The sequence below is a fragment of the Eumetopias jubatus genome, unplaced genomic scaffold (assembly GCF_037043125.1).
Source record: "Eumetopias jubatus isolate StellerSeaLion01/CBP00866 unplaced genomic scaffold, mEumJub1_p1.0 scaffold_1, whole genome shotgun sequence".
Taxonomy (NCBI): domain Eukaryota; kingdom Metazoa; phylum Chordata; class Mammalia; order Carnivora; family Otariidae; genus Eumetopias; species Eumetopias jubatus.
This window is the reverse complement of record NW_028274807.1, coordinates 12490585-12515363: the sequence shown is the minus strand read 5'-3', so window position 1 is coordinate 12515363 and position 24779 is coordinate 12490585. Positions and strand designations below refer to the sequence as shown.

Below are 24779 nucleotides of genomic sequence, written 5' to 3'. Positions count from 1 at the left end.
GCCCTTGCGCCTGGGGTTGCCTCGCGTAGTTTGGTGCTGCGCGAGGTGACCGAGGATGTGACTGCCTTGGCCGGCGGTGGCCCGCGGACGATGCTCGCCCTCCTGGGCGCGACGACCCTGGTGCTGGTCGCTGCGGTGCGGTGGATGTTGCCCGCAGCCGCAGGTGAGAGACGAGGGGGCCCGGCGCAGGCCCGGGACAGGGCGAGAGGCTGGGCTGTGGGGGCGTTGGAAGCCTTGGCCCTGGGAGGCGGGTGGAAGGGGCTGGCGCGTTGTCCCGGAGACCTCTGCTCGTCCGGGGTCACAGCGCTCAGATCGAAAATCGGGAGGAAGTGGTGTTCCAAGGTTCCTTGCACGCCGCTTGCTTGGGGGCCCGCGTACCCGTCCCCGAGCGGGAGACGCCCTCCCCGCCGGCTCTGTGGGCTTCCACCGCCGCGGCGCTGGGTGAGCGGGAGGCTTCCTGTCGACTCTCTCTTCGAAAAAGCGGGGAGCCGGGCTGGACCCTTAAGTAATAAACAAGGCTTTAGCGGCGAATTGTGTTGCTGTTCCTGAAACATTGTCTCAGTTTAGGGAAACAGTTATTCAGCCCCACGTGGGAGGGGGGATAAGGGTTGCAAGAATTTCGCTGCCTTCGGGATTCGGACAGTCTAATAAAAAGTAATAATAAATGAAAAATACGCAACCAAAATAGAGAGGCCGGGACCACCAGGCTAGTTTGCTGCCTTTATTAATACTTAGCTGGGACGCATCGGAAGAATGGCAACTATTATAAGGTTGACTTCGTAGTGAGGAAGGGTACCCAAAGAGAAAGAGAGGGACTAGCACCGAAGGGCAGGAATCCAAAGGGTCAGGGAATCCAAGCCTAGTAGGTTCAAAACCCTTAAACTGTTTGCTTAGGAAACCGTACCCCCATATGGTAAATGGTATCCTATTTCTCAAACTCTTCCATGAATATAGTATACATAGAATATGGGTACTATGGTCCTGGTATGCCCCGTGGTCATTTCTTGGAAGTCTTTTGTTTTTGAAATTTTTGTATTCAGCTCATTGTGCTGTGATGTAAAAAGAACTTCCCCAGAATTTTCGTATAAAAGTAGCATCCAAGAGGATGTACATTAAGATCTTTATTTTAATCTAAATTAGGGGAGAGCTGCTAAAATAAACTTTATACACAGCTAGCATTTATTGTACTCTTAACTATGTGCCAGGCAATTCTCTAGGTGTTTTAAAGGTATAAACTCGTTTAGGTTTCAGTACAAAGCTACACACTATTACCCTCTTTTTACAGAAGAGCAAACTGAGACACTGAGTAGCTTGCCTCAGGCCCTGCAGCTAGCCAGTGGCTGAATGGGAAATTAAACCCTGGGAATCAGCGGCAGACCCCTGGGCTTAAGAGTAGTCTGTTTTCCTAAGGGTTAAACCATTTAAATTCTCAATTATCCACTGATATTTAAGTGCCTAGTTACCTTTCAATTAACTAATGTACTTTTTTCCTCAAAGGAACGGTAAAATGTTCAAAACTAAATTAAATGTTAACCCAAACTAGAGATCCTAATGTTGCTCTCTTTCCAAGTCATAAAAATATTCATACTTTTTAAACCTAGTAAATGTAGTCCTGGGACCCTAGCCTAAGAAAATTACCCAAAATGTGAGAGGAAATTTATGTTTATATGGACATACGTGTTTGGATTTATGCCAGACTTAAAAAAGTAGTAAATTGTTTCTGATCATCCATTAGGAATGTGAAAGTTTGGAAGCAACCAATTGTTGCTTACTGTGTAAGTAGAAGTATGGGATTAAGTGCCCATTTATAGATCTTACACGCTACAAAAGTGAAATAGACTGTTTTCAAAAGGATATTGCTAATACGAGTAGAGCGAAATCTGTGAAATTGAAAATGCTGTGTAATAACTATTTCCACGTCCCTGACCATTTATCAATCAGTTATTTCTTGGTCTCCCAAATGCCAAGATGCCCCTAACTGCAGGGTCTCTTTCCTTTAGCAGAAGGACTGCATCCCAGAGGAAATCTCTGGCTCTACCTCCATCAAATTTCTTCTCCCTGTCTCAAGATCCAGAGTTAGTGGAATTAGACTAGTCTAGACCAGAGACTACAAATGCTCTCAGATCTTTTGTTGATTTCCTGTAAACTCAGTCACTCCCCTTTGGCTGCATACAATCTATAAAATCACAACAAATGGGATGAGAATTACGTTTAGAGGAGTGGAATGAGGAAAGTATTCTCCTTTGTGATGAAGTGTCAGAGAAAATAAGTGTAAAAAAGAAAATTGAGGGAGAGGAGACTCAAGGAGGAGCTCCCCAAATTAAAAAAAAAAATTTTTTTTTTAGAAGATGTTTTCTCAGCTTTTCCCCTTTGGACTCCATACCATAATATCTCTAGCTGGAAAATAGAGGAGGCAGTCCCAATAAAGAAAGTTCTACATAAGGACTCCTATGGTGGAAAGTCTGCCAGGAGGTAACACGCTTGCCCTGAGGCAGAAGTAAAGGCTAGAAATATTACAGGAACAGTAGATAAATTTAAAAGCCAGCCTTTTAAAAAATTATAGCTTATCGTAGCGAAAGATCAGCCCTTTGTGCTGTTGAAGAAACTCCTGTGAACCCAGCACTGTACTGAGTCCTCTGAAAAATGCAAATTGAGTATGCAACTGTATAGACCCTGCCTTTAAGGAACTTGTCATCTGATTGGGGATTTGTGTTTAATGCAAAGAAGCAATTGGTTTTCTTTTGAAACATCTTCATTCAGCAAGTTTTGAGGTCCTACCAGATGTCAGCTACTGTGCTGAGTACATCTGCTTTAGTGTGAAACTGAGCAGTAGGGATTGATGCTCCAGCACATAATATAAGAGCAGGGTTAGCATGGGCTGCAGTATTTTTTTTTTTATTTATTTATTTGAGAGAGAGAATGAGATAGAGCATGAGAGGGGGGAGGGTCAGAGGAGAAGCAGACTCCCTGCTCAGCAGGGAGCCCGATGTGGGACTTGATCCTGGGACTCCAGGATCATGACCTGAGCCGAAGGCAGTCGCTTAACCAACTGAGCCACCCAGGCACCCATCATGGGCTGCAGTATTAAAGGAAGGTTTTCTGTAAGGGGTCAAACTTGAGCTGAGTCTTGGAGTATTTGGGTAATCAGAGAGGAAGAAAAATGCAGGTTGGAGGGACCAAAAGGGAAAAATACGAAGAGAGGACATCCAACTCAGGGAAGATTCCTCCTAGAAATGTAAGAAATAATAGATCTCTAGACAGAAGTCCTTAAAAATAAACAGATGGGTTCAGGCTTGATATGAACACCTTTCCGAGTTCCTGTAGGGCTTGGCTGACATGATACACATTCATACCTCTGTCTCTTGATTTTTGTCATGTGAATATTTGGTTTCTGTGACTAAGCTGTTAACTTTGAAATCACAGCTGTTCCATTCTCTGTCAGAGTAGATGAAGCGTAAATATAGGATGTGAAACCAAACTGGGGCCATTAAACAGTTGAATCTTGTGTCCTTTACATGTCTTCTAACATCACAGAAAATTTTTATACAGAGACTGTTTTTTCTTTTTTTTCTTTTTTAACCAGCCGTCATGTGAGCTTTCAGCAAGTTGTAATCTTTTTGCTGGTGGACGGTCTTTTTTTTTTTTCTCCTCATCATGATGAGTGTAGTCTTTAATCCCCTTCACCCATGTCCCCCATCTCCCCCAACCCCCTCCCCTCTGGTTTGACCGACAGTTAAGAGTCTGTTTCTTGGTTTGCCTTTCTCTTTTTTTTTTCTTTGCTCATTTGTTTTGTTTCTTAAATTCCACATATAAGTAAGATCATATGGCGTTTGTCTTTCTCTGACTGACTTATTTCACTTAGCATAATACTCTCTAGATCCATCCATGTTGTTGCAAATGGCAAGATTTCATTCTTTTTTATGGTTGAATAATATTCCTGTGTGTGTGTGTGTGTGTGTGTGTGTGTGTGTGTGTGTGTGTGTGTGTATCACATCTTCTTTATCCATTCATCAGTCAGTGGACACTTGGGCTGCTTCCATACCTTGGCTATTGTAAATAATGCTGCTATAAACATAGGTGGTGCATGTATCCCTTTGAATTAGTATTTTTGTATTTTTTGGGTAAAGAGACTTTCAATTAAAAGATCAATGCTGATTTTTCCTTATTTTTTCCAGCTTTACTGAAATATATATGACATATAAGGCTTACTTTTTATGGATTAAAAAACCTCGACCTTTTTCTAGCTCTCTCAAATGCAGAGATTAAATAAATAATTAGCAGCCTCCCTGTGCTGACAGCAACGATTAGGTTTTTTTAGATTTTGTATATACTTTGTTATATTTGAATGTATTCATTCTTTAATCAGTGACATGAAAGGAAGAATAACATTTTTAAGACTATCTACAGTGTATATGTAACTGTCTTCTTTCTTGTTGCTTTGATTTCTAGGAGAAACAAATCTAAAATCTCCTCAAAATGTAGAGGTCTACATCATTGATGATACCTTTATCCTGCAGTGGAACAGAAGCGATCCGTCTGTCAAGAATGTGACTTTTTCAGCAGATTATCAAACGTACGCAACTCTATTGATTGATTTACAAGAATCGTGTGAATAATTTTGAAAATTGTAACCCCATCATTTATATTTCAGATTTGAGAACCAATTGGTTTTTCCATCTTTGAGAGAAATTTTATGTCTACGTAATATTTATAACTTCATTTCTACAAATAGAGACTTAGTCCAATTCGTCTTGGGGTGTTGCAGCAAAAGAGATTTGGGGGATGAAGATAGCAGACAGCTTCTTTAGACCACAGCCGCACCTTCTCTCTTCTAGATGCGTCACCTTCTTTGAGCATAAATCAGTGTCTGACCTAGAACATGTCTTGAGGATATGGAAGAGTACCCCAAAGGTCTATCCATGGTCTTGAAATAGGCCCCCAGTTCTCCTAGGATCAGGCTTTTTTATTATCCCCATCATATGCAATTTTTTAATGTAGGTAAAATGAATTAGTATCGTAGATCCTGCATTTCCATGGACTCTGGTTCTGGAGTTTCTGCCTTCTCCCTAGCGCTAACATTCTACGTCATAGCTGCCAAGAGGATGGGCAGGCGGGGAGTTGCAGAAGAAAGGATTCTGGAAGGAACACAGCTCAGGGAGTAAGAGCACTTTGCTTTGGGTGCCAGGGCCCTGCGTGCTATGATCTCTGTCTAAGAAAGAGTGGCTGGTAATTGGCCAGTGAAGAAACGGGGTGTAGGACCCCCAGGACCGGAATCTCCCCACTTCAGCCACAACCCCAGCACTCAGTTCTCCAGCTGACTGTTAATAGGACTGTGAGATGAATTCACCCTTGCAGCTTTAGTCATTCGCGTGTGTGCGTTTATGTGCGTATATGTGCGCATATACGCAGACTTGTATACATACATCAATGGTTTGAGAATTTTTATCTCTCGAGATTTTCTTTAAATTGAACTTTGAGTTTTGTCCATTTCATTCTTTGCTTTAGTTCAGAATTTTCTTATTAAACAACTATTTTAGGTATAACAAAGATTGTTTCAGATACTCTTGTTTAAAGTTACCCTTTTAGGAGCACCTGGGTGGCTTAGTCGGTTGGGTGTCTGCCTTTGGCTCAGGTCATGATCCTGGAGTCCCGGGATCGAGCCCCACGTGGGACTCCCTGCTCAGTGGGGAGTCTGCTTTTCCCTCTCCCTCTGTGCCCTCCTACCCCAGCTCTTGTTTTCTCTCTCTCTCACTGACTCTCTCTCTCTCTCTCTCTCTCTATCTCTCAAATAAATAAAATCTTTTTTAAAAAATAAAGTTACCTTTTAGCAAAGAAGATAGTGCCTTCGTATCGTTCCTTCACACATTCTCTCACTGATACTAAATTCTCCAGTCCATAATAGTCTGCCTTTCATTCTTTCATTCTGACTTTAGCATCAAATGCATTATTTCAATATGTTCTCATCCTGCTCTGTTCTACTAGCTTTAAAAATAATTGCCTTATAAAGATATGCCAGACTACAAGTTTAGGGAGAGAGTACAGTGACAGTATAGTGTGGTATGGACTTGAGCCAGGCTGCTTGGGTGCACAGCCATCCCATGCTATGTATTCTATCACTGTTTTCTTGTCTGTGAAGTTGTGGTAAAAACTGATATGACCATATAGAACTTACCATCCAAACCAAGACACTTTCGAGAGTCAAAAGGGGCAGTTAATTTTAGATAAGCTGAAACAAGCTTAAACCAGGACTACACCAGGCAAACTGGGATGGGACTCCCCCGCCCCCCTCCTACCGTAATAAGATGTCTAACTTAGAAGGTTGTAGAAGTATAGAACAATGTTTAAGATTTTATTTATTTGAAAGAGAGAGAGAGCACAGAGGAGAGGGAGAAGCAGCCTCCCCACTGAGCAGGGAGCCCTACATGGGGCTGGATCCCAGGACCCTGAGATCATGACCCGAGCCAAAGGCACTTAACCGACGGAGCCACCCAGGTGCCCCGAAGTGTAGACCAATTTTATGTAAAGTGCTCAGTGGACGAAAGAAGTGATTAATGGAAGTGTAGTTAATAGCAAAAGCAAACAAGTATTTTTTTAATTAAAAAAAAAATTTTACTGAGACCAAGAGAAACTGTGAGTGGGGGGAGGGGCAGAGGGAGTGGGGGTTAGAGAGAGAGAGAATATCTCAAGCAGGCTCCATACCCCCCCGCGGAGCCAGACACGGGACTCTATCTCAGGACCGTGAGATCGTGACCTGAGCCAAAATCAAGAGTCAGATGCTTAACCCACTGAGCCACCCAGATGCCCCTTAATGTAGTGTTTCTCCGAATGTAGGACAGATGCCACTGGTGATAAATGATACACGGACACATAAGTAAGCCATTAGGATTCCAGTGTCTGTAGAACACATGCTAAGACATCAGTATTTGTGACCTATATTCGAAATTTATTATGATGTATGTAGTGTTTAGTATTCATTCTTCCATTCAATAAAGATTGGGTGCCTTTTATGCTAAATACTCTTCTGGGTACTTAGAATGTATCAGTGAATAGGAAAGACCAAGATGGCATGTTCCTTATATTATGGCACGGGTTTTACGAAATGAATTTTATATCAGTTACATCATCGTTCTCAAATCATGTTCTGTTCTGATCTAAATACTTTCCATGATAAAGTTGGGTTTGATTGGTTGTTTCGTTTTTTTTTTAAGATAGTATAAAAACAGCTACCACTGCAGTAGCTCCCTTATAACACAAAAGCACTGGAATCGAGTGTGCTTCTGCATCTCCTAGAACAGGAGAGATAAAGAGGGGAAGAGGGACAGTGGGTTGGAACCATGTCAAGGCTTAGTTTTACAATTTGTATAAGGTTTTCTGTTTATAATAAGAGTTTCTGGATTTTTTAACATAGAGTCTGATGGGGAGGAGTTTCTCCAGGTATCATTAAATGCCATCTCTAGCCTCACAGCTCAGAGAAGTAGAAAGGGAAACTAGCCAGGAATGTAGCTTCCCATATGCTGGTGTATATTTTTGGTAATTTTTTCAAATGTTTTCTTTTTTGTTTTGTTTTTAATTAGCACATATGTATTATTTGTTTCAGGGGTACAGTCCTTTTTGAAAAATGAGATGGACTTGTATTTGGGTCAGCACAGAAATGATGTGGCTAGATCATCCCTGGACTCTGTTATCTTAAAGCATTTTTAAAAAGAAGTCTACAGTATTAACCCTCCCTCCCTCCCTCTCCCCCTTCCCCTCGGAAAAGCAGCTCGTGCTAGAAATTATGAATCAGTCTTGATGGAAATGCCTTCTCAGAGGAGAGTTTCTCTGCCTGGTTTAAGGTAGACAGGGCTTGGGGCGCCTGGGTGGCTCAGTCGTTAAGCGTCTGCCTTCGGCTCAGGTCGTGATCCCAGGGTCCTGGGATCGAGCCCCGCATCGGGCTCCCAGCTTGGCGGGAAGCCGGCTTCTCCCTCTCCCGCTCCCCCTGCTTGTGTTTCCTCTCTCGCTGTGTCTCTCTCTGTCAGATAAATAAATAAAATCTTTAAAAAAAAAAACAAAAGGTAGACAGGGCTTCATGTGGGCAAAAAATTTCAAGACCTAACAAGTTTGTTGTCTCTCACCTTCCCGTCAGCCTCCTGGGTAGGCCAGAGTCACGTGTGGCAGGATGTCCTTTCTTGATTTCTTCATGTGTTTGAAGGATCGAATATCCATCAGTTCTACTTTTTAATGGACTGAATGAGGAATTTGTCAGTTTATATTAACATTTTAAGTTTTGTTTCTAGTGATGTAGTAGGAAGCATTACTGCAGCCAGCGAGCAGAAGGGGCCGTTTGGTTTTGATGAGGGCAGAGGAAATTCTCCAACCCTGCTGATTCTGAGGTCTTCTCTGGTCTGGTAAATCTAGTCCGAGAAGTTTAGAAGGGAATCATCAGATCCAGTCACCAAGTTTTCAGTAAGGAAAAGATCCAGAAATACAGAGTAGTTGGCCCAAAGTCACACAACTATTTTTTAACAAACCTGACACTAAGTCCACTCTTTGTACCTTCTAGGTTATTTCTTTCTCTGCTTCTTTGAAATCCTAATGCAGCCTGTCACAAAATTACAGAACTGTATCCAAAAATGAACCATCAGAATGATTCCACTTATCTAAATAATAACTTGGTGCATATGTGCTGGACACGAGGGCCACATTGCAACTAAAATGTTAACAGGACATTAACTCAAATAGAATAACTACCTAGCCTAGCTTTGTAATAGTTTCTGTTTTTAGTAAAGAGAAACCATGTTTGACAGTCTTTTGTATTTATACATTTGCTTATTCATGCATCTCCTGTTCTGTCTTAAAGTCTTGAAAATGATACTTGGGTAAAGTTGCCTGGCTGTCAGTCTGTCGCCAGTACCAAATGCAACTTTTCTTCAGTCAAGCTCAATGTTTATGAAGAAATTAAATTGCGGATAAGAGCAGAGAAGGACGGCAACACTTCTCCATGGCATTATGTTGACTCATTCACCCTATTTGGAAAAGGTAAGAAGTTGCCAACCGAATTACAGGATATTCTTCATGAACTATTGCAATCACAGCTCACTTCCCCAGCCCCTTCACGTGCATGGCGTAAAATCTTCCGTTTAAAGAAAAAGCGGGGTGGGGTGGTGGGCCTGGGTGGCTCAGTTGGTTACGTGACGCCCTTTGGCTCAGGTCATGATCTCTGATCTCGTGATCTCTGGGATCAAGTCCCACATTGGGATCCTTGTTCAGCAGGGAGCCTGCTTCTCCCTCTCCCTCTACCTGCTACTCCATCTGCTTGTGCTCTCTTTCTCTCTGTCATGTAAATAAATAAAAATTCTTTAAAAAAATAAAAAAGCCCACTGTTTTCAGAATAATTCTAAGACTTATGTGCCCCTTCCTTCTCATTCTGTCTTGAGTATACAGTGGAGTTTTTCGGAGGCTGATGGGGAGAGGGAGATCAACTGACTGACTGACTTGGCAGAAGCGAGCAGGAGATGCGTCTGTCTTCTTTGTTTAAGCCGGACGTTAACAAAATTGGGCTAAGATGTGACACAGCTCCACTCTTCTAGCCACGTCTGTTTTGAGAAATGTAGTTCCTTTTTTTTAGAACACGTATTTGTTACAGCGCCATGGGTTTACCGCTATTATCTGTTCATGAGTCAATACTTGAAAATGTTACCAGTTTTAATGTTTAGTATGCTAAATGTTGAAAGACGTGATCCCTATAAACAAAAGCTCTTTCAGACCCTTGGTTTCTTTGAGTGTGAAGGGCTCCTGAGACCAGAACAATTGGGAGCCCCGGCCCTCTGTCAGAACTCGCGAGAAGAATGATCTCTGTCCCTCTCTGCACTTCTCTGCCTGCCACTCTCTGTGGCCCTGTGCCCTCGAGCTCCGTTCCTCCTCGCTGCCCAGAAACCACTCTTGTCAAGGACTCTGGTGACCTCAATACCCAGCGAGTTCCCAGCTCTGTTCTGGCTCAGTTCCTGGGTAGCACCAGGGTTACCACTTGAAACCCTTCCACTTTGGATCTCCAGGACCCCGCTCCCCACCAGCTCTCCTCCTGCGCCCCTTTCCCCTGGCCCTCCAGACCCGTCAGTGCCGGACTGCTGCGGGGCTGGGCTGTCGGACCTCTTCTTTTTCTACACTCGGTCCGCTGGGACTCTTACGGCTTTCAATCCTGTCTGTGTGCTCTTGAGAAAAGCCCAGACATACATCTCCAGCCCCACTCCTTCCCCTTACTTTATACTGTATCACCAACTCTCTTTCAACAGGCATCTCTGCGTGTGTGTCTAAGTCATCTGGTCAACCGAAGCTCTTGATTTCCCCCTCGAAACCGACTCCTCTTGCAATTTTTTCCATCCCTGCTACAGACAGCACCTGTTTTATTTGCTCAAGCCAAGAGCCTTGGAGTCCTCTTTGGCATCGGTTTTCCTCATGCCCTGCATCCAGTCTGTCAATACTTTCTGAATGGTCCATCTTCAGGGTACATCCCAAAGCGGATCCCTTGTCGCGTCCATCCCTGCGACCAACAAGGCTGGTCTCTTGAGCTACTGCAGTAGCTTCTTCCCGGCCTGCCTGCTTCCTTGTGCCTGAACTAAGGTGATCTTTCCAAAACGTAAATCACAGCATGGCACTCCTCGGATCTCAGCCCTCCAGCAAAGTCCCAAAGCTAACTACAGAGCTCTTCCTTTGTTATCTGGCTTCTAGCTGCTTCTCAGAGCTACCGGAGCCTCCTTTTTGTCTCTTGAAAATGTGAAGTGCATTCCCACATTGCTGGAATACTCTTTCCCTAGATAATTTGCCTGACTGACTCCCTCACGTTATTCAGGCCTCAGCTCAAATGTCGCAGGGAGGCTTTTCCTGACTGACTTATTTGAAACAGGTCTTGCCACCATCCTCTCTCCCTCTGTGTTATTTCATTTTTCCTCACAGCACACAGGACATTATATGTATTTGTCTATTTGGGGTTTATGGCCATATCCCCCGCTAAAGTATAAGCGCCGTGAAGGACTTTCTCTGTGTTACTATGCCAGGCATATAGGAAGTGCTCAGAATTATTTGCTGAATGAATGTTTCGACCCTGTATTAATGAAGTTCTATAGTAAATGTGTTCATTTTTTACAGCTCAAATTGGTCCCCCAAAAGTACATTTAGAAGCTGAAGATAAGGCAATAATAATAAACATCTCGCCACCTGGAGCAAAAGATCATGGCATGTGGGCTCTGGATAGCTCAAGCTTCACCTACAGCTTGGATATCTGGAAAAACTCTTCAAGTGGAGAAGTAAGTATTCTTCTTACCTTTGTTCAAAGTGAGAGAGAAAGGACATGAATTTGTCCTAAAGTTTAACCTTATACTTTTTTAAAGAGCAGACTTCTGTTTTTCTTTTATTATAGAGAAGGACTAAAACTGTTTACCCCAGAGATAAAATTTATAAACTCTCACCAGAGACCACTTATTGCTTAAAAGTTAAAGCAAGACTTTTGCCGAGAAAAACTGGTGTCTATAGTCCTGTGTATTGTATAAAGACCACAGGTAAGGAGAAAGTTATGCTTTAGATTTAGTAACTTTATATACAGATGGGCAATCTATTAATTCTGGCAGTTTTCCTCTTGGTTGCTGAAGTTTATATGATATCTTAATAGATATTAAAACAAAAATATAATAGCATTTACATCAGCAAAAAAAAAAAAAAAGTCACAGGAATTGGGATTTTTGTCTCAAGTAAGCAGTGATGAAAGTTCTGTCTAAAAGTCTAAATATTTTCTAATGACAAAAGCTACTTTTATTTGCTCAGAATCCACAAAAGGGGGAAAGCAGTTGCTAGAGGAACCGTTAGTCTTCCAAAATGTATACCTTTATAAAAAGTGTCAAGTGTTAAAATGTGGAAGCATCCTGATAAATTTTGTCAGTGGCCTCTCACCAACAATTAAGGTCAGAGGTTAGGAGCTTAGATTTGTTTGTTATTTTAATCATAAGTTTAATATGCTTTGTTTTTAAAATCAAACTTACAGGAGAATTTAAAGTAAAGTTTTTCTCTCCTGCCTGCTTATCCCCAGTCCCATTTACCAGCAGTTAGCCCTGCTGGTAGTTTGTGCGTATTTCCTGCTTCTGTCAGGGCTTATTATAAGCATACACACAGACGTGTATGTAGTTTCTTAGTTTTGGTATTTGAATTTAAAAAATAGGATCCTGCCAGATCGATCTTACAACGTGCTTGTTTAACCTACTTCATTGAGGATCTCTTTGTATGTTGGCACATACAGATCTATCACGTTCTTTTTTTTTTTTTTTTTTAAGATTTTATTTGTTTGAGAGAGCGAGAACACGAGCAGGTCGGGGGACTGGCAGGGGGAGAGGGAGAAGCAGACTCCCCGCTGAGTGGGAGCCCGATGTGGGGCTTGATCCCAGGACCCTGAGCCAAAGTCAGACGCTTAACAGACTGAGCCACCTGGGTGCCCCATCACGTTCTTTTAAATGGCTGCATACTATCACATTGTGTGAACATACACCATTCGTAACTCACTTAGCTATTACCCCCTGATAACACGTAAGCCTTTTTCTTTTCTTGCCCATGCTGTTAAGAAGAATTCTTAACCATGGGGGCGCCTGGGTGGCTCAGTCAGTTAAGCATCTGCCTTCGGCTCAGGTCCTGATCTCAGGGTCCTGGGATCGAGCCCCGCATCGGGCTCCCTGCTCAGCGGGAAGCCTGGTTCTCCCTCTCCCACTCCCCCTGCTTGTGTTCCCTCTCTCGCTGTCTGTCTCTCTGTCAAATAAATAAATAAAATCTTAAAAAAAGAAAAAAGAACTCTTAACCCTGTCTCTCTCTCTCTCAAATAAATAAATCTTTAGGGAAAAAGAGGGCAGGGGCGCCTGGGTGGCTCAGTCAGGTAAGCGTCTGCCTTTGGCCCAGGTCATGATCCCTGGGGGTCCTGGGATCGAGCCCCACATCGGACTCCCTGCTCAGGGGGAAGTCTGCTTCTCCTTCTCCCTCTGCCCCTCCACCCAACTCGTGCTCATTCTCTCTTGCTCTCTCTCAAGTGATAAATAAGTAATCTTTAAAAATAAATAAAATTTTTAAAAAAAGAATTCTTACCATGTCTTATCTCACTAAAGTAGCAATGTATGCTTTTGTGTGTATTCTTCGTCTCCTAGTTGAAAATAAACTGCCTCCACCGGAAAATATTCAAGTTGATGCTAAAAATCACATCTATGTTCTTAAATGGGATTATACATATGAAAATGTGACTTTTCAAGCTCAGTGGCTCCAGTAAGTTCTATTCCATGAGTTTCCTTTTGCCCAGTTTATTATGGTTCCTTTCACTCCACTTCAGCCCCCTACAGCTCCAGGCACAGAGGCTGACTGCTTGAGGTGATTATCCCATATTGGAAATGGGATATTTAATTCTGGTCCCTGCTCTGCTGTTAACTAACTGGATGACACTGAGCTAATCCCTTAATCTCTTTTGGCCTTGGTTTCTTCATCTGTCATCATAGGGGCATATTTAATAATATCTCATGAACTTACTGGCTCTTTTTCTTTTTTTCTTTTCAAGTGTGCTTCTCATTGCATGTCTTATTTCCTCAATCTGGACTACTTGACACACGACCCTGACCTTTTCTTCAGAACTCACTTTTTCCATGAGTCCTCGGAATGGTCTCAGTCCAGTCTCTCTTACTCATTTCAAGTTAGCCTTCCCATTTTCTTGACAATGGTAGTGGTTTTGACAGATTTTTTTGTGATCACTTCAGTGGGAAATGAAGAAAGCTGGCCGGAACTGTGGATAATGTCTCAGCCCTGCAGAAGTGGTTGAGAACTGCCTGTAGTCCATGTTGGCTGGAAAGGTGTAGGTGATAAAGAGGCGAATCCAGTGGAAGGAGGAGCGGGTTGTGGGGAGGAAGGAGGTGGGTAAGAAAGCTATACTGAGGAATAGAGGGACCAGAGGCAAGGGCAGGAAAGGAACAGTGAGAGGAGGGAGAGAAGCAGGAAGTGAACGGAGGGCGAAGGGAATGGGCACTGCGCTGGTGAACTGTCTCCTTCCTTCCATGCTGGTCGCGCAATGGAAGCGCATTCCCGTGCCTGCATGCCCGTAGACTCTGACTGACCCGGAACTTCACTCTCAGAAGTGTGCTAAGTACTAACGCCACAGACTAGAGAGGAATGGGGGTTTTTCCGGTGGTGGTTCTCGAAGTTTTGCGGGTACTCAGCACACTGGACAAAGCACCGAAGGGGTGGGAAAGGTACAGCAATACAACACGTGGTTCCTAGACTCCAAAGCAGGTAGCTGAGGTGGCATTGCAAGCTGTGGTTTGGGGCTGAGGAGTGCTCTACAAATCGAAAATGTAAAGGTGGATGGGGCTGGAGAGACCGAAGAAGCCATGTGGAGGGAGATGAGATGTGAACAAGGCCTTCATTGGTGAATCATATATTTTAAAATTGGACATGAGAGGGCGTGTTAGGCAGAGCTACAGCACAAGGGAAGCTCAGGCTACAAAGTGATTGAAAATTAGGTGAAGGTTGGGGGTGGGGGTGTTATTGCTCTATAACAAATTACCACAAATTTAATAACAGCTTGAAGAGTGCTGTTACCTCCCAGTGACTTCTGGTCAGGGGACCAGGCTTGGCTTATTAGCTGGTCCCTCTGCTCATGGTGTCACAAGGACTCTGGGGGGCCATCTTGGAATTTTGCCTACCACATGGGAGAAGCCCTACCTTGAGAACAGTTGAACGTTTGGGCACAGGAGAGCAATGAGAGAGAAAATTGAATACATAGGCTAGGTGAAGATCAGGCGTTTGGGTGCCATTTCGAATTTTGCACTGAGGGGTGGGTACCATGAGGTCTGTATTCAAGGAGGGTGAAGATTGCCACGCTGTATGTAGGCCACAGAGACACCAAAGACGGGAGAACCAGTTAGGGAGGCTGTTGTAGTTCCAGGCTTGAACTGAGTTGCTTTGAGCTGTTGGTTACTGAGTAATTTACTTGACCTCTCCAGGCTCAGTCAAGTGTCCATATTCTGTGTAGACTTGCTCTTACCACACTGTGGCGTATTATCTGCATTTTAACACTTACCCATCGGTGTATGGGTCATATGTTTCACAGCTGGCTTTCCAGAAGGAAAAAAAAAGCCTTATTCGTAGCGCTTGCCAGTTTTCATGATATAAATATGCCTACTATGGTCCCTTTCAACATGATGTCACTGAACATGGCACTAGGGAGAAATGCACAGGAGGACCCCTTTACAGAGTATTTCCACCACAGAGATACAATAGACATAGATAGCTTTGAGCATAGATGATAAAATGTAATAAAATAATTAGGACAAAATGAGTTTTGATCCACCTTGTCACCTGTGCTTCTGACCTGCCAGCTATAAATTAAAAAAAAAAAAAGAGTTTTGCGTATTTTTACTTTTAATGCTGTCTATTTATTTGTAAGTTTATGTAATTTAATCTATAGTAATGGCTTTTAATAACTGGCTCGCAGCATTCCAGAAAATTCAGTGGTGGTTCTTGTGTGCTGGCTCTGGTCAGCTCTGGTACAGTAACACTTTGTCATACCCCGGAGCAAGGGCTCTGGTTCTCTTTGTGTTTTATGTGTGTCTCTTGCACTGTATTGCAAGCTTCCTGAGGGTGGGGACTTGTTTCCCTCTGTAACCTTAACCCCTAACTGTGTCTAGCATATTCTAAGTATTTCATAAATATTTATTGAATTACTATGTTTGTAATATTTTTTTTTTTTTGTCTTTAAAGTGCCTATTTAAAAAAGATTCCTGGGGACAATTCAGGTAAATGGAAACAAATACCAAACTGTGAAAATGTCCAAACTACACAGTGTGTCTTTCCCAAAAGTACTTTCCGAAAAGGAATTTACCTTATCCGTGTTCGAGCATCGGATGGAAATACCACATCTGTTTGGTCTAACGAAGAAAAATTTGATACTCAATTACAAAGTAAGCCAGTAGTTTTTTCTTCAGGTTGCGCTTCTCCGATTTGGCACAGTCTTAATATTGTTTTTCCAAGTTGAACATTGTGCCTGTACATTTTTTTCCTAGTTACCCCGTTTCCTCCAGTCATTACCATGAAATCCACTAACGATGTTTCCCTGCGGGTCTATATCAGCGCTCCCAAAGAGTCTGAAAACAAGCCTGTGAACCATCATTACCCACTAATTTATGAAATTATATTTTGGGAAAATACTTCAAATGCTGAGGTAAAAACAAAAACAACAACTATGTGTTGTTAATCTATAATGTAGGGTTGTAACTAGGATTTTGGGGAAACAAAGTTTGAAGTTAAAATTTTAGGGAAATTTTTAGGCATTAAGACTGTGATGACAACATGAAGAATATTAGCATCTCTCCCTGTTTGACGGCGTAGTTACGGATCACCTGCATCTGGGCATCCCGGTGTGTTGTTAACATTCGGATCCCTGTGCCTCTTACTACTCAAATCAGAATCTCTTGGATGGAACTTGGGAATTTGTGCTTTTAACATGATTCCTGGGTATTTATCTAAACCAGAGTGTCTCGACACTGGGGACATTCAGACTGGATAATTCTCCGCTGTGGGAGCTGTCTTGTGCATTGTAGGGTGCTTAGCAGCCTCTCTGGCCTCTGTCTGCTGGTGGCCAGTGTCACTGCCTCCCAGTAGTGACAACCAAAAAACCTCCAGACTTTGCCAGCTATGCCCTGGGGGCAGGGTACCTCCAAGGGGGCAAAATCTCAGCTGGTCCAGTGGTTTGTGGCACTCCGAGAGGAAAGCACGCCTCCAGAGTTAAGCTTTGCCACACAAAACCCTGTTCCTTACTGTTCAATTTCATGGCAGAGGAAGGATTTGAAAACAGTCCTCTGAAAAGTCTCCTTGGCAGGGGTAGTCATGAAAAAGAGTCAAGAAACACAGGTTTAAACACTAAAATTAGGAAACCACGGACAAAGGCAGTACACAACATCGGATAATGCACAGGATTCTAGATCTCTTTTCCCTGTGGAATTACAATCAAGGAATCAACCTTGAAAAATCTTGTGTAGTTGGGTGGATAAATTCTGTAACTTGACTTTATTTTCTGTTGGAAATCTAAGAAAATTATAATGACTTGGCTACTTTCCTTTTAACTATCTGAACACCCTGTAACGAAAGCATAATTCAGCCCACTGAGAATTACAGTCAGTTCTCGGTTGTTCTTACATCAGGAAAAACCTGTATTTGTGTCTCAAACCATCAAATTGTGTAACCTTAGCCAGGGTGCTTTACCTCTCTGAGGTTTTTTTTCCTCTTCTCTAAAGTGGTGGTGGTCGTAGTAACTCCATTTTTTTAAAAATGAGGTAACATAAGAGGAGCCCCTGGCTGCCTCAGTCGGTAGAACGTGCAGCTCTTGATCTCAGGGCTGTGGGTTCGGGCCCCACCACATTGCATGTAGAGATTATTTAAAAATTTTTTTTAAAAAATCTTAAAATGTGGTAACATATGAAAACACTTAGCACATCGCTTGACAGATAGTAGAGATTAATATCATTTGCCATCCTATCCTGTCAGTGATTACAATCATAATAGCAACTCGGATTTATTGAAAGCTTATTATGCATCAGGTGCTGTGGTAATTTACATGAATTGTCTCCGTCATTCTTCAAAACAGTCCTGCCAGACTGACTGCCTGATTAAATAGTTCGGCAGACACTTGGAATGGAGTATCTCTTATCGCTTCCCTGATGCCGGGCTTCAAACAGTAGAATGTGGGTGGTTGTGGTGTGAGGACGGTTTGGCTTGGCTCTTGGGCTTCTCTCATTTGCCAAGAGGAAAGCATGCTGCACTTGGTTTCTGGTCCAAGGAGGATGAGGGACCTGGGGAGGACCCATGGCCTCAGTACGGGCTCCACAGCCAGTCAGGACACGCGTGAGTGAGAAAAATAAATGGGTTTTGAGCCACAGGATGTTTTGTTATATTATGTGACATTGCATGACGTTATTTTGTTGTCATTATTTTGTGATTTGTTATACGATACTATTGTGGCAATAGCTGACTACTGCAGGGAGGAGTGGTAATTGTCCTCATTTTACGGATCTGGAAATAGGGCCGAGAGAAAAGAAACAACTTGCCTAAGGCCACATAGCTATAAGCGATGCCCTAATACAGGCAATTTAAGGCCAGAGCCCCCACTCCTAAATATTCTGCCACCGAGCAGAGGAAATAACAATGGCAGTTAAACCAAATCAACAGGTACTTATAAATTAGAGTTGTCTTAGGAATATGTCATAATTCCTTTTTGGAAGCAGCATTTTTAAGTTTGACTTGGGTCGTAATGTGTTGTCCAAAACAAATGTGTATTTCTTAAACATACACCAACTAAGTGGTTGGGAGAGGCCAGTCTTAGACTGAATATTTAGAGAATTTAGGAAATCAACATTCCCTATCTGATTTCATAAGGTGACTAAATTTTATCAATGATCTACTTATTTTCTTACAGAGAAAAATTCGAGAGAATAGAACAGATTTTACTTTTCCTAAATTGAAACCACTGACTGTATATTGTGTCAAAGCCAGAGCACTCATTCAGGAAGGAAAGTGGAATAAAAGCAGTGTTTTTAGTGATATTGTGTGCGAGAAAACAAAACCAGGTCAGAATCTTCCATTATATCTCTCTCTCTCTTTTTTTTTTTAATGTAACTGAACTTTCAAAAAATAATTCAAATTCACTGGAATTTGTAAAATATTTCCTTCTTACTACAAAAGCATAAGGAGAATACTTTCTTCATGAGCTACATGAATCAAAAGTAGACCTTCAGGCTAAGTCCTTCGGTTTTAGAAAATATTTTTACTGCGCAGTTCAGTGTTTTTGAATGCTTTATATTTCATTCAATACGCACATAATTAAATTGCCTTTAATAATTACTCTTTTAACATTTAATAAGACTATTTTAGGTGGGTTTTGGGTTTTCTCTTTACATAATTCTTAATATAATTATCATGTGGGGATCACTTCATTAGTTCAATTGTGAATTTTGTTCCGTGGGAATGGTTAAGTCCCATTGTGTATTTTACAGTTTGCAGTGTTGACTTGCAGATGCTGATTGGTCACGGAATGGTTTTAATTATGCAAGCTCTGTATCAGGAACTGCTAGAGAACACTTTGCACTGTTGGGGAGCTAAATGTCAACATTGCATCCTTCACCTTGCTGGGCCACTCTTTAAATGGAAATGCATTGCCTAAAAAGAGGGGGTGGGAGGCATGCCTAGCTGGCTCAGTCAGTAAAGCGTGTGACTCTTGATCTCGGAGTCATGAGTTCCAGCCCCACATTGGGCATGGAGCCTACTTATAAATAGAGAGATAAAGGGAATGCATTGCCTACAGCTCTTGTATGCCCCATGTTACCAGAAATATTTCTAAGGGTACATCATTTCATAGATTTTTATATTTCCTTTCACATAGCTATATTCCATCCACCTAAACTGTCAGCATTGTGAACATATTTGGGTGTCAAGATCTATGTTGAAGCTTAACATCACTTACTTATTTTTAGGAAATACTTCCAAAACCTGGCTCATAGCTGGAGTTTGTGCTGCATTGTTTTCCATCCCGGTTGTCATCTATGTCATGAAACTTCTCTTTAGATGTATCAGTTATGTGTTCTTTCCATCAAGTAAACCTCCTTCCACTATAGATGAGGTATGTGACTTTTCTTTGTCAATGGGTGGATTTTTCTTAAAACGAATGGGAACTATATTTGATGTCCACAGAATATATGCATTTTCTTGATATCCGGAAAATATACACACTGGGATATTTTCTTCACTTTCAGCAAATTGGCTTTAGAAACAGTCATTTAATATCATATAACGTGGAATAGTTAAGGTTTGTCCTTAATCTCATATTTTTCTTCAGTTTGGCTACCTTGGCATTTGTTTTATCATTGAAAAGCTGGGTATTCACCCAAAGCCTACAGCATCCTCATCAGTGCATTCTGTGGATGACATCACAGAAAATGAAATATGAGTCTCCTTTCGGGACACCTCACAGGCTCCTGTTTGCCCCCTCCCCCCCCCCGTGAGGTTGGCATATTTACTGAAAGCACTAAATGACAAAGACCTAAGCCCAGGACCTAGCCTGGGGATGGTGTGTCCACCTAGGGCGGGGGTTCAGGTTGCCTGCCTTGGGAATATCGCTTGGAGCTCCGGCTTTGGAGCTATAGCGACACCCGAACATGAATTGTTGATCTGCTACAGTATGTTTGCATATGTTAACTCTGTGAAGTTAAGCAGGTCACTTAAGAGAACTTGAGCAGGGCCACCTGGGTGGCTTAATTGTTAAGCATCTGCCTTCAGCTCAGGTCATGATCCCGGGGTCCTGGGATTGAGCCACGCATCGGGCTCCCTGCTCGGCGGGGAGCCTGCTTCTCCCTCTCCCACTCCCTCTGCTTGTGTTCCCTCTCTCTCTGTGTCTCTCTCTGTCAAATAAATAAATAAATAAAATCTTTAAAAAAAATCTTCTTTAAAAAAGAGAGAGAACTTGAGCAAATGCCATTATGCTATAAAGTTTCAAAAGAAACTCTCCACAGTCCCAGCGCACACCCCTTTCCTTCACTCTCGCATGCTCACCAGCCCCCTGTGCCCCATCCTGGGTCCTCTTCATGTACCTGCCCCAAGACAGTGCCAAGAGGCATGGGACCTCACTAGTGAGGGGCTTATTCTAAATGTTAGATGGCAGTCGATAGGCTCCTAGCTAGTTTTTAATATGTTTATTAATATAAACCATTACCACTGGTTTTCTCGGTAGTGGATGTAAGACACTGAAGCCGTTGGAACCAAAAACTCTCATTATTTTAAACAATCTGTTCCTATTCTTCCCCCTTTTTTTTAAATTAGTATTTCTCTGAGCAACCGCTCCGGAATCTCCTCCTTTTCACTTCCGAGGAACAAACAGAAAGATGCTTTATAATTGAAAACACAAACACTATCACGGCAGTAGAAACTAACCAAACCGATGGAGAGCACAAAAAATATAATTCCCAAACCAGTCAAGATTCGGGAAACTATTCTAATGAAGATGAAAGCAGTGGAAGCAAATTCAGCGAAGAATCCCTGAACCAGGAAACCGAGTGACCAGAAGCGAGCTCTAGAATACTTGGGAGTCCTGTGGGAGCTGCGCTCGAAGCCTGGGTTCTCACTTAGCCCCGTAACTATGCAGAGGATCAAGGAAAACGTCTTTGGGTCACCGGTCCGAAAATGCAGGCAAGTACTTCTCCGTGGGACAGAAGTTCTCTCTATTCTTTTCCACGCACAGACCCTTGAAAGACCAATCCCTGGACCTGCCTGATGAAATGAGTGAAATCCAGAAAATGTTCTCTGTGTCTCTGATGACATCTCAAGTATGGCTGTGCTAACGGTTTTGTGGTAAGCACAGAGTCACTGTGTTCCTGTCGGGTGACACCGTCACCAAGAGCCTGTGGCTATCCGTGTCGCCGACTCGTCCTTCATTCTCAGTGTTACAGTTCAGCATTTTTCAGGAGGTATTTAGATACTTTGGACACCAAAGTAGGCCCTCGGGAAATTTCTCGAGAAAAGCCCGATACCATTACCACTGGTTTTCTATAAAATAGCTTACCCTAGAAAACGTCTGCAGGTGCCAGAAATGTGATCCTTAGAATTTTCATGGGAACCCTGTCCATGTGCCCCCAAAACCTTGGCTCCTACATCACAGTCACCTCTCCCTGCTGTGGTTTAGGATCCAAACCAGGCCATCTTTTCCTATACATTAATACTTCCTGACTCACAACCTAATTCCCAACCTAGTAGAACAGTAGCTTCTGATTCGAATTTGCAATCAGTGAAGTGATAGAGAAAGGGACAACTGTCTAATCAGAGAAGTTATTATGATATTTTAAGATAAGGGAGTATGTAGAGGTTAGTCACAGCGTATGCAGGAAGCCTTGGGACCAGAAAATGCTCCTGATAGAACAGACAGAGTAAGAAGTAGAATCATTCAGTAGGAGGAAAGCAGGTGACTTTCGTGAAAAATAAGAGTAACGCGTCTAATCAGCTTTTAATTATTAACATGCTGTGGGGTGGTTCATCTGTGTCTTGGTTTTTGTTGGCTTTTTTCCTTTCTTAGTTTTATTGAGATATAACTGGCATGTAACTTATCCATGTCATGTTTTGAACCAGGCCAGCTTCTCTGTCCCATGTGGGATATGCAGGTGTCCCTTCTCCCCCGCTTACACACACTCAAGAAAGTGAACGTTTACTATCAACGTAAGGAAGAAAGTGTAACTGGGGGGAAAACCTCATTTTTAAGAATTACATCATGTTTTTCAAAGGCCACCTGGAGTGCATTCCTAAATTAGTCATGGAGACCCTTCGTAGGAAGGAAAGTCTAGGAATTTTGGTGGCCTCCCAAGGGAAGGGAGATGCAGCAACACAGTGCACTGGGATGTACATAACCTAAGGCCAGTATTATTTGCTGTCATCGTCCCTGCTGACGCCCCAGGTTCATCTGTGGGGAAGAAAAGATGGAAGGCAGCCGCTCTGAGGCAGCTCCGCCTCGGCATAACCACAGCTCCACGGAGCACACCATGCACTTTCCTGGACCCACAGCCCCGGCTTCCAGCAGAGGGTAGCGGGGATCGGGGAGGCCCCTGGGAGACGCAGGTCTCTGCTGGAGAATCCCTAAAGTGACCCAAACACACTCCCCTTTTGATCTTTCTGACCGGAGACATCTAGTTTCAGGCAGATCTTCTGGGTCGGCCCTCTATTTGTAGAGGTCCCATCTCTGGAAATTTGCTTCTTTACAGAGGAGATTGGGACTGTGTTAGGACCCCTGCACCAGCCCTGGCTCTCGACCCACGCTGACGCAGTGGTCCTATCCAGCACCCAGGCCCAGGGAGAAAGTCGCTTTACACGGGATGTACCTCTGTGGGGCGTGGAGGAGGGGAGACTTACACCTTACATTCAGAAGACACCAATGGAATGGTTAGGTCCTTAGCATGTGGAAGTTTGATGTCATAAGGTTTGAAGACCCTCTGTGATTTTCAGTGAACAAGCGTCTCAACAGCAGTGAACAAAAACCCCTCATTTTTGCCTTGTCTTCTAGACATGAAAATGCAGTTCCTTTCCATTCTTCATGATGGTCTACGTGTAGCATAATCAGGAAGTGCTTCCTTGTAAGGTATGATAGGTGTTCTTTCTGAAGAATAGTTTACTTGGAAACATCCTGTACTTGGGAACACCAGGAGACTGCCTCAGGAATACAATGTTGATAGTTCTTGGCAAGGCTGAACATAGTCAATTACATTTGTATCATTACAGCCAGAAATCTCTAGTATAGGTGAATATACATGTAAATAATGACACGAGTGTGTAAACACATGTGTGTTTATATCTACCCTTGCCCTCACGTATGATGTGGGTCATTCCATTAGGATAGCCATAAAGTACTTACTTACTAGTATAGATTCTAATTCGAAAATTAGAAACACTGCTCAGAGCTATGAACTTTAGAATCTGACCAGAAATTTACAACCTATAAAGTTATTTTTTAAATATAATTTAGGGTTTGTATCTTTTCCCCCGACCTGCGACCTTTAAAAGGCAGCCCCAGATTGCTCTTAAGAATTCTGTGTACAGAAACCTTCCTTCCTTCCACTCCTTCCTGTGACTACTTGACATGTTATGTATTTGTTTTTTGTCTGGTATATGTCTGCCCCCACGAGACTGGAAGCTCTCTGAGCACAAGGACCTTCTTTTATTCATGGCTGTATCCCCAGCATCTACAGCAGTGCAGGACCTCGCTCATGGAGGTGGCGTGGAAAATAATTATCGAATGTGTGACATCCACAATTTGAACCAAATGGGTGGTTCTGACCGTGTTTGTATGTTGGTTGAGTTGCGGAAGGACATAACCAATGTGTTCAGTGTTTCTATGAAGTCAACTCGTATTTGTGTTTTTGTCTTAAACCCTATTGCTGTGAACAATTTTATATAATAAACACTGGGGCCAGAAGTCTTTGGTTTTGTTGTTGTCGTGCTTAGACTTGATAAACTTTCATGTACAAAGTCACTACAACTGATGCTTTCACAGGCTACACACAGCAGAGCGGGCCGATGCCCGGGCCAGACATTGCGACGTCCCGCGATGAGTACCCGGAAGGCGCCACCACTGCCACCCTGTCCCACAGCTCCTGGACAGGGAGCTCATTCGCTTGCTCTTTGCCTTCTCACAACCTCAACTTAAAACTTGGATGGAGCACCGCCTTGATAAAACAGTGTTGCAAACTCTGCTTTCCTGAACTAAACCGCCTGCCTTTTGCAAATCTCTCCTCTCAGAACAAACTCAGAAATTTCTAAGGACACTCCCCAATCCCACATGTAAATTGATCTCTCCTGCCATCTGGACACATTTATTTTTTTTTTAAGATTTATTTATTTATGGGGCGCCTGGGTGGCTCAGTCGTTAAGCGTCTGCCTTCGGCTCAGGTCATGATCCCAGGGTCCTGGGATCGAGCCCCGCATCGGGCTCCCTGCTCAGCAGGAAGTCTGCTTCTCCCTCTCCCACTCCCCCTGCTTGTGCTCCCTCTCTCGCTGTGTCTCTCTCTGTCAAAGAAATAAAATCTTTTTAAAAAAATATTTATTTTAGAGAGAGAGCAGGGGGAGGGGCAGAGGGAGAGGATCTTCAAGCAGACTCCTCCCCACTGAGCATGGAGCCCGATGTGGGGCTCGATCTCACGACCCATGAGATCATGACCTGAGCCAAAACCAAGTCGGACCCCTCAACCCACTGTGCCACCCAGGTG

The 24779-nt window shown here is 43.0% G+C and overlaps 1 protein-coding gene across 2 annotated transcripts; it reads left to right on the top strand.

Annotated features, from left to right (window-relative positions):
- On the top strand, positions 1-23989 carry IFNAR1 (interferon alpha and beta receptor subunit 1). Of its 2 annotated transcripts, XM_028114934.2 has the most exons (11): positions 5-163; positions 4450-4573; positions 8840-9018; positions 11125-11282; positions 11396-11534; positions 13155-13269; positions 15751-15950; positions 16053-16210; positions 18461-18611; positions 19515-19660; positions 20857-23989. In XM_028114934.2, the coding sequence occupies exons 1-11, from the start codon at positions 91-93 to the stop codon at positions 21091-21093; spliced, it is 1680 nt and encodes a 559-aa protein (XP_027970735.1). In that variant the 5' UTR covers positions 5-90; the 3' UTR covers positions 21094-23989. The 2 variants fall into 2 exon arrangements, with proteins under 2 accessions (XP_087880164.1, XP_027970735.1); XM_088024038.1 differs by lacking the exons at positions 18461-18611; positions 20857-23989 and having other exon boundaries at positions 1-163; positions 19515-19638.
- The last annotated feature ends 790 nt before the right edge of the window (positions 23990-24779 follow it).